This window comes from Pelecanus crispus, chromosome 8 (assembly GCF_030463565.1).
Source record: "Pelecanus crispus isolate bPelCri1 chromosome 8, bPelCri1.pri, whole genome shotgun sequence".
NCBI classification, from domain to species: Eukaryota; Metazoa; Chordata; class Aves; order Pelecaniformes; family Pelecanidae; genus Pelecanus; species Pelecanus crispus.
This window is the reverse complement of record NC_134650.1, coordinates 24,872,531-24,883,970: the sequence shown is the minus strand read 5'-3', so window position 1 is coordinate 24,883,970 and position 11,440 is coordinate 24,872,531. Positions and strand designations below refer to the sequence as shown.

The 11,440-nt window shown below is 54.0% G+C and overlaps 1 protein-coding gene across 1 annotated transcript; it reads left to right on the top strand.

Moving 5' to 3' along the window:
• Positions 1-3,681: 3,681 nt before the first annotated feature.
• Positions 3,682-11,121, top strand: CFAP263 (cilia and flagella associated protein 263). Its single transcript, XM_075715702.1, is given in 9 exon segments — positions 3,682-3,746; positions 4,250-4,376; positions 5,739-5,900; positions 6,597-6,752; positions 7,179-7,259; positions 7,814-7,969; positions 8,636-8,743; positions 9,290-9,445; positions 10,978-11,121. Coding segments are annotated over 9 exon segments (1,155 nt in total).
• Positions 11,122-11,440: the final 319 nt, after the last annotated feature.

Below are 11,440 nucleotides of genomic sequence, written 5' to 3'. Positions count from 1 at the left end.
AGGGGAAGCATCCCCTCCCTCCACCTCCTGGCAATATTTTGACTAACGCAGCCCAGGACACCATTAGTGTTTGCGGCTTATATTTAGCTTGGTGTCCGCCAAGACCCTCAGGTCCTTTTCAGCCAAGCTGCTTCCCAGCTGGGTGGCCCCCAGTGTATACTGGTGCCTAGGGTTGTTCCCCAGGGGCAGGACTTTGCACGTCTCCTTGTTCAGTAGAACTTTGGGAGGTCCCTGTAAGCCTATTTCTCCAGCCTGTCCAGTCCCTCTGGATGGCAGCATGACCCTCTGGAGTCTCAGCCACTCCTCCCTATTTGGTGTCATCTGCAAACCTGCTGAGTGTGCACACTGCTCCATCATACAGATCATTAATGAAGATGATTGGATTGGCAATGCTTTACCTAATGCAGAGCCCAGGAGATCATTCACCTTCTTTGCAGCAAGGGCACATTGCTGGCTTATGTTCAGCTTGGTGTTCACCAGGGCCCCCAGGTCCTTTTCAGAAAAGCTGCTTCCCAACAGCACTGGACCCAGTATTGACCCCTGGGGTACACCACTAGTGACTGGCCTCCAACTAGACTTTGTGTCACCACCCTCTAGGCCTGTTTTCAACCCACCTCACACCCTCACCTCCTGGTGCCTGGTGAGTCCCAGGGGAGCTGCCAACTCCAGCCCTTCCCCAAGCTGATGCCAGCCAGGTGCAGGCAGGTCTCAGCACCAGTCACCAGCCCATGAGGTGATGAGCAGAGCTCGGGACACAGGTTGCTTGGTCTTACTCTGGCACTGCTCCTGGCTGGCCTCCAAATATCAGCTTAGGCTCAGCTGGAAACTAGACTTGGCTCCAGGCTATTTCATGCTGGCTGCCAAGGAGCCTTTCCAGCCATCAGATAACAGGGCCACCACTGTCCTTCCTTTTCTGTAGGCGTGCACTTTCAAGTCAAAACCAAGGTGAGGTTGCAGCCTTCAAACTGTGTGTAGATTTTGCATGTATTGGTATTGCTATTAATGGGAAAAGCAACACTGGGTAAAGAGGAGATAAACCTTAGGCTGCTCTCCCTGATGGAAGTACATAGAGAGATTATTTTCTTTTCCTTTGGGTGCTAAGAAAGGAAAAGGACCCACAGGGTCTTCGATTCACATGGCTAAAGCTGATGTGAGTGCTGGGCTTTGAGGCTTTGAGGAAACCTAAGGAAAGTATCCCTGAAAAGATAAGCACATGGAGTCAACTGTGCACTACAAAACCCAGTGAGCTTTCCAGATGCCTGAGACTGAATGATGAGAAAACCCAACAAGATTTTATCATTTTATAGTTTAGGTCCTGACTGAATGCAGTCCAGGTGAGACTTTCACAGGATCTCTGGAAAACAAGGAGGATGTGTTCAAAATGCTTGCTCTGCCAGGGCACTTGGCACTGGAGAGAAAAGGGATGCTTGACAGCCACTCCTGCTAAACCTGTCCTAGCAAACTGAGAGGAAAATCAACTGTTCTTGGGGAAGTCTACTGCATCCAGAGTCCAGCTTACTGGCCTCTTCCTACCAGGACTGCAGAGTGAAGATGAACATCATCACCTGGGACCTAGAGGAGATGTAGAAACGCATAAGCAAAGCAGTCAGCCCTTGCATAAACTAGAATTTATGGCAGCATATGCAAAGGCATTGAGTTACACATTTAAGGTGGTGCTGTGATACTGGCATGTGCACATGGCTTTTTTGCAGAGTGAGACGACTAGAGCTACACCACTACACAGCTGAGACATTCATCTCTCCCAGTAAATTCTGCATGGGACCAGGGTAAAATCCTGTATCAAAAGGGAGATTGCATTTCACAGGGTGCTGCTATTTGGGCATAGGCACTTGAACGTTGAGTTGGCTAAAATTTTTCTGAAGGATCATTTTCCCAGTGAAGTACACTGGGTTGTCAGCAGTTCCATCACTGGTGACATCTTCCTCAGCGCTTTCCAGCAGGACACAGGCAGGCTACCAAACCAGCTTGCCAGGCTGATTTCTGGCAGGAAAGCCAGCCGGTGTGCTGCTAGCTCCTCCAGCTGATGCCTCAGCTGCCCGGCTGCAGCAGCCAGGGGTGCCTGCTGTTTTCTCATGCTGCCTGGTGCTTCCCACAGCAAAAAGCCCTATTTGCAGTTACAGTGAAGTTTGCCAAGCTTTACCTACTTTGAAATGCTAGTGAGCTGTTTTTATTATTGCTACTTTTTTCAAACCTGTCCAGAAAGGTCCAGCTGCCATCTGCCACCATTGGTCCTGAGCATCTAGCACAGGGAAGTCAGAGCACATTCGTGTGCCATGGTCTGGATCCAGCCACAAGGACACCTAGAAACAATGCTCCACACCCTCACAACTCTCCTAAAATTAGACATGCCTCTGGGGGCAGCTGCCTTCAGGATGGTGCTACAGTTCCCCCTGGTTTTACAGCCAGACCATGATAAAGCAGAGTCTGTAAGAGGAAGATTGCAGCGTCACAGGCAGAGAAACCCTCACTGTGGTGCAGGTGCGTGCCAAATGTGAGCTGGGGGCCAGCGTTTGCCCGCGCCCCTTCGGAGGCTTCATCTACGCCGGGCAACAAGGGGATCCTGTCTGGCATGTCTGGCGAGGAGGAGCCAGGAGGCAGCACCCAACCAGGAGCTTCTGGGAGGGGGCACCACAGGAGTGGGAGCGATGCACACCCCAGGAGACCGCCTAGCGGGGTTGCCTCTTCAGCATCGCACCCCCCTGTGTTGCTCTGGCCAACTCCCCCCGCGGATGCGTTTGCACTGCAGATGCCTTGCTGAGGGCTCAGGGACCCCCCCAAGCTGTAGCCCCTTGGGCAGGGGCCAGCTGTGTCACGGGGAGGCTGCCTCCCCCCACGCCCTTCCAGCAGCAACTTCCCCCCACCCCGGAGGCCTGCAGGGCCCCCCTGGGATCCTCGCATGGGCAGGGAAGCAGGGCCTGGGCTGCATGTGTGTGTGCACATGTGTCCAGGTGTGTGTACATGTATGTGCATGAGCGTGTGTGTGTGTATGAGACCCCATGTGTGTCTGTGTGTCTCTGTGCCCCTGTGTCACCGCATGCCCCCTGTCCCTGTGTCCGCATGTGCCCACATGTCCTGTGCCCCCTGTCCCCATGTCCCCCTATTCCCCCTGTCCCCCTATGTCTCGTGTCCCATGACCCGTGCCCCAGGTCCAATGTCCACCCACGTCCCCATGGCCCCTGTCTCTGTGCTCCTGTGTCCTCCCATACCTCCTGTTCCTGTGTCCCCATAACCCCATGCCCATGTCTCCCCATGCTCCCTGTCCCTGTGAGTCCCCATATCCTGCACCCTATGTCCCGTGTCCACCCGTGCTCCGTGTTCCCCCCATGTCCCCCAGTGTCCCCATGCCCCGTCCCTGTGCCCGTGTCCCCTATGCCCCCTGCCCCCATGTCCCCCTGTGTCCCATGTGTCCCCATGTCCCGTGTCCAATGTCCGGGGCCTGTGTCCTGTCATGTCCCATATCTGCCAATGTTTTTGTGTCGCCCCTGTATCCCACGCCCCCATCCCTGTGTTCCCCCATGTGTCCCTGTGTTCCCAATGTCCCCCCGTGTCCCGTATCCCTCCGTGTCCCGTGTCCACCTGTCTCCCCGTGCCCCCTCCTGTGCCCTTGCTCACTGCCCTGCCGGCAGCGCGCGCCGCCCCCAACGTTGCCAGGAGACAGCCATGGCGGAGCAGGGCCTGGCGGTGTTGCCGCTGGCGCAGCTCCGGGCGCAGCTGCGGGAGGCACGGTACTGGTGGCCGGGCGGGGATGGGGATCCTCGGGCTGCGGGGCCCTGCTGGGGGCTGCAAGAGGCCAGGCCTGGGGGCGCAGCAGGGCCTTAAGCCCCGGCAGGGCCGGGCCAGACCAGGCAGCACAGGGCCGGGCCAGGGTGGGCAGGGCCGGGTAGGGTGCCCCTGGCTGCCCCCGTGCTGGGCACCATCCCCAGAGGCCGCGGTGGTCCGGCTGGGCCACGGGTACCGCCTCAGCGTGGTCGGGCTCTGGAGGCAGGCTGCCTGCTCTCCCACCCCAGACCCCCAGGAGGACCCGGTGCCCTAGGCTCTGCCGGCTGCTTCAGGTCCAGGAAGGAGCAGGTCTGGCCGAGCCCCTGCGACCTGGCTGGGGTGACCTCAGGCCCTCCCGCCCCTTTCAGGTTGGCTGCTGTGCCCTGTGGTCGCCTGTTTTGGCTCAGCCGCTCACCAACTCGGTGAGTAGCTTGGCCAAGGGCTCAGCCCGATCCCCTCCTCCTCACAGCCACGCCAATGCCCTGCTCCGAACTGAGGCGGAAATGTTTGAGAAATGGTACCATAAGATGGAGCCGTGTGGCCCGTCGCTTCAGCTGCTGTCTGAGACACACGATGCCCCACCGGAGCTGATGCAGGTACTGCTCTGGAGCCAGGGCAGTGGCTGCACAGCTGCAGGTACTGGGTTTTCTGGTCTGGCTGCCACCTTATGGCACAGAGCCATGACCCTTCCTCCCTCTGCAGCCCCTCTGACCTCCCGATCTCAGTGCTCATCTGACAGGAAGTCAGCAGGGAAGCTCCCTGGTTTGAAATGTGATGAAAGTCCCCCAACAGCCCTCTGCGCTTGGGCGTCACAGTGATGAGCCCTTAACTTAGACACCTGCTTGCAGAAAGGTGCTGCTGGTCTTGTAGGTGTAAAAGTTTGGGCTGCCTTGCTGTTCCTGCACTCAGTGTAAAGGCCAGGCTGCCTTCTCATTTCTCCTCCTCCAGCTGATGCTGTCTCTTCCCTGTGTGACAGCACTGTGTCTTCCTGAACAGCGAGTGCCAGGGAGATCTGGAATGAGGTAACCCCCACGCAGCATAATTTGAAGTAGAAGTTAAACAAACAGGGAGGCTGGTGCCAAGAAAGCAGGAGACGTGCCCAAAGCCGTGCCAGGTCTGTGACAGGAGGCTCTGCTCCTCTCCTCCCTCCTGGGGAAGTCCAGGTGGGCTCAGACCTGTGTGCATCCACACTCAGGTACCGCCACTGAGTGTGTGTTGCTCTCTTCCTTCTTGCTGGAGCCGTGAACAGGCTTTTGGAGCAGATTTTTACCTTCTGGCCTGAAAGTAACCTTTTCACCAGAGACAGAGTGAACAGAAGCTCTAGACCCTTTGTGGTGGAGCTCCTTTCAGCTAGTGTCCTGCACTGGGTTTTAGTGCTTGCCCGAGTCCAAAGTAGCCACTTTCTCATTAGTCCCCGACTAACCCTTTAGAAACTTTTATGTTGGCCAGGTGGGCACTTGCCCTCTGAAAAGCAATGCCTGCCTTGCTGTGTCCCCACAGCACTGGGAATTCCTCCTGAGTGGTGTCAGTTCTTCCAAGAGCATAGTGCAGCCTGCCCGTGCTGCAGTAATCTCAGCTCCTCAGGATGTCTGACCCAGGCAGTGGTAGGAGACCCCATCTGTCCTACACAATTAGCACCTTCACTATGAAGAGATGTTTTACCTGCCTACATGAAGCTGTCACATTGACTTTAACCTCTAGCCCTGGATTTGCCTGTTGAATTGAACTGAAAGTGCTTGCACAGGAGGGTTTTGTGGGTGGATGAGAGGACAGAGGTCAGCCCAGGTGTGGCCCTGAGTTACATCTGCTCTGGAGAGGCCATCTTGTCCTTGCTGTAAGCTGGAATCCCACTAATGTGACCATGGAGATTATTTTCTTTTTGAATACAGGAAAATGCAGAAACAGTTGGCCAGTGCTGGCTTTCTAATGGCATCTGCATTGTTCCTTGGTTGTTGCAGACACGTGGCAGGTACAAATCCAAGTTGCATGGTGCAACGGACTATTTTGTAGGCCTGACAGCAGAGCAGAAATGTGAGCTGGCTGAGCGGGAGCTGACTGAGATGAAGGATGAGATTCAGAGGATGAATGAGGACTCAGAGCAGACCTTGCAGAACCTCAAGGTATGGCTCTCCAGGACCCTTACGATCACCAAGGTGTCTTGGTACTTTTCACACCTTTTTCAATGTACCATCATCCCTCAAGCAGTGAGACAGACTTGCTTGGTGAGGGCTGTTCATAGCAGAGCATTGCTGTGAGTGGTCCTGAGAGTGGGAGCCAGAACTGTCCTCTCACCTCACCCCTTTCTTGAAGGCAAGTACACCAACAGAGATCAGAGGTGCCCAGTCTCTAAAGATGGATCTTATTATGGCAGGAACTAATAATAATACAGGCAAGGGGAAGATTTTTGGGTAGAGAAGCTCAAATCTGCTGTGTGAGACAAACAAGTTAACACTCGAAAGAAAAATCTCCTTTGTGTCAGGACATATGCAGTAAACAAAGGGTGGTCATTTTTGTCTCGTGTTGGCTTAGTCAGGCTGGCAATGTTTGTAGGTCAGGATGGAGTGACAGATGTTGAAACTCAGGCATGTGAGAGATTTTTTTTCTTGTTCTTTTTGAGTCAATGAGGTAGCAGTGCTGTGTGAGCCTGCACTATGTGCCCCAAACTGCACAGGGTAAAACTCAGTGCTCCCACAGGAGAAATGCTAGTAACGCCAGCAGAGAGCATGCCTAGTCCTTTCCAATATTCTCTGTTCCCAAGGCTGTTTGAGTAAGGGAAGTTAGCACCTCTTGACTGTCATGTGACTTTATTTCTACAGGCAGTCATAGAAGAAGCAGATGTTTGGTGGACTGATGTTAAGAAAGCCATCAGTGACTTTGAGAAAGACATCATCAACACCATCTCCAGCAAGAAAGGGAGTATCATAGCTTCTGAGAAGCTGCTGAGATACATGGAGGAGAAGAACCGCCAGAGGGTCAGTGCATCAAATTTGGAGGCTGGTCTGTCATCTGACAAGTATGTTGGTTAGGGAAAATCCTAGTTCCCATACTCCTGTGTGGCCTACATCATGTTTTCAGACTGCCTTACCAAGTCCCTTTGGACAGCCCTTGTCAAACTTGTCAGTCAGTGAGTAGCCCAGGTGCTCATCAGGCTGCTGAGCTGCAGCACAGCTGTAAGCACAGATGATGCAGGGCCCCTAGCGGAGCCTGGGAAATTGCATGGCCATGCCCCCACGTTTGGGGCAGGGTGATGCTGAGCAGCATTTCTTGCTGGGCACTTTTCTAAGCCAGCAGCGAAGGCTGCAGTGTGGATGAGATGAACAGGAACTGCACCATAAGGAGTGGGGTCTGGGTGCTCTTCAGGCTCTGCTGTTCCACTATAATCTCTTGTCTTTCTTTAGGATCTGCTGAGAGAGAAGTTGTGCTTAAAAAATTATTTGCTCAAGGGTTACAAGAAGAAGCTGCAGCAGCAGCTCAGGCAGGTGCGTGCAGCAGTTGAGGAGAAGCAGGGATTAGATGGCCCCTTGAAGAACAAAAGGAGTACAGCCCAGTGCAGATGCAGGGCCGGCTCTGCGTAGAGATGTGTGGCCCTCCTCCTCCTCCCCTTTCCTCCTTTGCTCCTGGCCTTGCTGCCTTTCTCAAAGGGCATTGTCATCTGCCCAGGTTCAGACCTGGCACATGTCTGTGTGCATGGAATGAGACCAGAAGTCTCACTGAGTGGAAGCTGGCAGATCTCTTCATGCCCTTTGTGCCCTGGAAAAGATGTATGGTGGATCAGAGCAACTCCCTGGGGACTGGCTGCTGCTGGCATGGCAGGAGCCTCACCAGAGGGGACCTGTCTGCACTGCTTAGACCCTCTAAGCTAGGACACAGAGCACAGGCTCACTGGCATGCTGTGTCTCATATTTCTCTCCAAGCCCCAGGTTTGCAGCCAGACCCTGTTCTTTAGGTCTGCTTTCCCCACAGAGCAAAACTCTCTTACTTGGGATGCAGCTTTGGTCAGCAACCTACAGCTCTGCTTCCTTGGGGTTTGCAGAAGGAGCAGATGGGAGAGACACTCTGTGAGGTCCGTTTGCAGCAGCTGCAGGTTAGAAATGCCCAGTACCAGGAGAAGATTGATGAGAAGAACCAGGAGCTGCTGCAGCTAAAACTGACTTCAGGGAAGACTGTCCAAGTCCTCAACTTCTACAGAGTGAGTGAACCTCCCAGCACCTTCGTTTTGCCTTTCTTCTGTTTCTGAGGGTCACACATGAGCTCTTGCATCCTTCCCTTTCTCAGTCAGAGGATGCCGAACACCTCTCTGCCTTCCCGCTGACTTAGCAGTTCGGTTGGGAGGTTTGCCCGGCACACCAATAGCAGCAATGCCCTCATTCATGTTTGGCTGCAACCTGACAATGGGGTTCATGCTTTGCAGCACAGTTATTTTACACCCCAGGAGAAAATTCCAGGAGGAAAGGACTTTGGTGCTGACTTGCACAGGAAAATAAATTTTTTACATAAACTGTGACATTTGAAAAGATGTCATGAGCTGCAGCCATCACTCTGAGTCTCTGCTCTTATCAGTGAAAAGTGCTTCTCAGCCGGGCGTATTTGCTTCTCTCTGATCAGCCATTCTGACTGGGTCAGTCCTAAACCCCGGCTGCTGTGCTGTGGGCTGTGCTACATTGTGACACAGAGGACATAATGAAGCAGTAGCTGCATGACCAGGGCATGATGCTGCCTTCTGCAGGGGACGAGCGGTGCCACAGAGCTCCTGCACCGCCAGCTGAGACCAAGCTGGAGGAGTAGAGGGGTGGTCTTGCAGGTGGCTGGGAGCTGCCACTGCACCGCCTGATGCTGTCCTACTCTCATGTTTCAGAGGAAGCTGCAGGATGCCATGGAAACATCCACATCTCTGATGAAAGACACCTCCCAGAGGAAGGAGCTGCTGGAGAAAATGGAAAGAGAAGCTGCTCTGGTGGAGGAGGTAAGAGAGCAATTTGGGAGGCCTTGAGACTTCACTTGGGAGGACTCTTTTGAGGTACTTTTTGTGGTATGTTGGATGCTGATGCCCATTCAAGACCCAGCAATGAGCTGGATACCTGTGTGCCTTTCTGGGTATGGGCAAGACCCAGGGCTCCTGCTGGTGCCAGTGAGCATTGGCAGGTTTGCAGAACAGGCCATGTTGTGGATTTTGGCCCTGGCTCCACAGGGACCTGCCACTGGCTTCTTGAAATTCTGTTTCCTTGAACTTTTCATCAGCAGTGTACACCCCAGGGAGAAGTGGCACTGGCATATACCAGTGCCATATGGCCCCTGGGGGACATCACAGCTTTGGGAAGAGGATTCAAGGGGCTCCCTAGCAGTGCTGCCTGGCAGGGATGGAGGCACCAGTGGATGCATCCCACTGCTCCCCTGCAGTGCCGGGGGTTTAATTTATCCTGCCTGCCTGCTTCCCTGGAGGACTAACCACAGCTGGCAGAGGGACATTTCCCTGGGATTTCCTTGCCCTCTGTCCCTATTCCTCCGGCAGCAACGAGCTGAAGCTGAGAGTGTGAATCAGAAGCTGCGGAAGCAACTCTCAGACTACAGCATCCCCCCTGTACTGAGTTACGTGCAGAAGAAGATGGCTGTTACTGACCTCGAAAACAGCCTCAAGGCTTGGGAGAGGAAGGTGGCAGTTGCCGAGGTGAGTGAGACCAGGCTGAGTGTGCAGGAGCCTAGACATGTGCCAGTCATGTGCTCGGCGCTGGTGGAGCCACATCTGTGCCTGTCCACCTGCAGCCACTGTGGGGACCAGATTGCTTGCTCCTGACCTGCTGGGAAGCCATGTGAGAGCTCTTGCGCGGGTGTTTCACTGGTGCCTGGCAGAGCCAAAGGCTCTTCCTGTTTACAGAGCAGCAATCACTCCCTACCCCGAGGACAGAGGCTGGATTTTAATGACTGAGCTCAGAAGGGAAGCCAAGGCAAGGACACAGCTTGTAATTTGACAGGCAGCACCATCTGGCTGTTGCTATACTGAAACCTGTTGTCTATGTAGGAAGAAGGGGATGTATGGCAGCTTGATATGTTTCCGTCTCTTTATATGTAACCTGCACCAGCTTTTTCCAGTGCCCTTGATGGATTCCCAGTGTTTGTAGTCCTCTTTGATGATCTTAAATTTATTTCTTACTCATTTGTATCTTGACTATTCCCTTATAAGGAAAGGCTACCCATGATCCAAACATGAGTTCATAGCGAAGTTGCAAGAATATCTTTGACTCTCCTCCTGCTCCAACTCCTGCAGCCTCGGAGGAGATGGAGAGATAACACAGAGGAGCATAGTCAAAGCCTGGAGGTAGCAGGACATGTCCATATCCCTGCCCCGTGCAGGATGGCTGTGTGCACAGCAGTGTGGGGAGAGAAGTAGCTGGGTTCAATGGGACAGATAGTGTGGTCCTGTACCTTGACACCCTGCTCTCGTCCTTGAGGAGAGATGGGCTTATCTGTGGCTGGGATGGGGAAGGCTCTGGGCTTGCGCCTGTCCAGCACTTAGCTCCCCAGTACCCCAGTCTGCAATGGACAGGGCTTATGTGGTCCAGCCTTTCTCTGAGGTTAGAACTGTGTGGATTTGGCCTTGACCCATCAGCGCCAGTGCAGTGAGTTCAGAAATAGGGGTCCAGCTGTGGCTATCTCAGAGCTGGTGGGCAGCCTGCCTGCAGGCCTGTCTTTGCGCCAACAGATCCCTTCTCACCCAGCTGCTCCCCCTGACTGGGAGACCCAGGCTCTGGCTTGCATGCTGTCTGTGCAGCAGTGCCCAGAGTCCTGCCAGCCTCTGGGAGATGGAGAGCAGGAAGGGCTCAAGGGGCTAAAGAAGGAACCTGTAGTTGTCCCTGGGATAAGAGTGAGGCTATAAAACTGTTTTCTTTGCCAGACCCTCTCTGGCAGGGCATGTCCAACTGCTGCCATGCAAGGTGCTGTAGGTTTCTATACAGTGCTGTTGTGTTGTGGGGTCTCTAGGCTTCCTGTGGCATTCAGGGGAGAAACCAAAGCTGGTGTAGACCTGCAGGAGCTCTCCTCAGCATGCCACAGCAAGCACCAATCTCAGGTGGGAGCAGTGGGGGATGAAGGGTCAAGCAATACAGCAGTTCAGGCCAGGCTAGATTCCAGCCTTGCAGCTTTCTCCACAACATATCACTGCTGTCTGAACATATTAAGGCCTTCTCCTTACTCCTCTTGCAGATGTCCTTGCAAAGCTACTGCAGAGCATGGAACCAGGTCAAGATGTCTGGTAACCAGCACTAGGCTTGTCTTATGCTGCAAGATGGGCAGTGGAAGCTGCAGAAGGAGCCAACCATGTGGGGAAGTTTGCTGTCCAGTGGGTAAATGTAGCACCATGCAAGCTGCAGTGAGGTGAAACCACTTCTGCATGAAATAATAAAGAAATCCATGGCTGTGTTGTGAGGCCATCTCTTTGGTCTGTCCCAGCATGTGCTGGCTTCCACCAGGCTCTGCTGCCTAGCCCCTCCGCAGGCCCTGCTAGGTCAGCCAGCTCTGCTCTGGGTGCTCCCTCCTCCCTCCATCATCATAAGCAGTTATTCTCTGGTCATCAAATCTGACATGTTCACAGGAACTGTTGTTTCTCTCTGGGCAAGCCCTGGTGATCACTTAGCGCAGGAGGAACTAGATGGGATTCCCTGGGAGA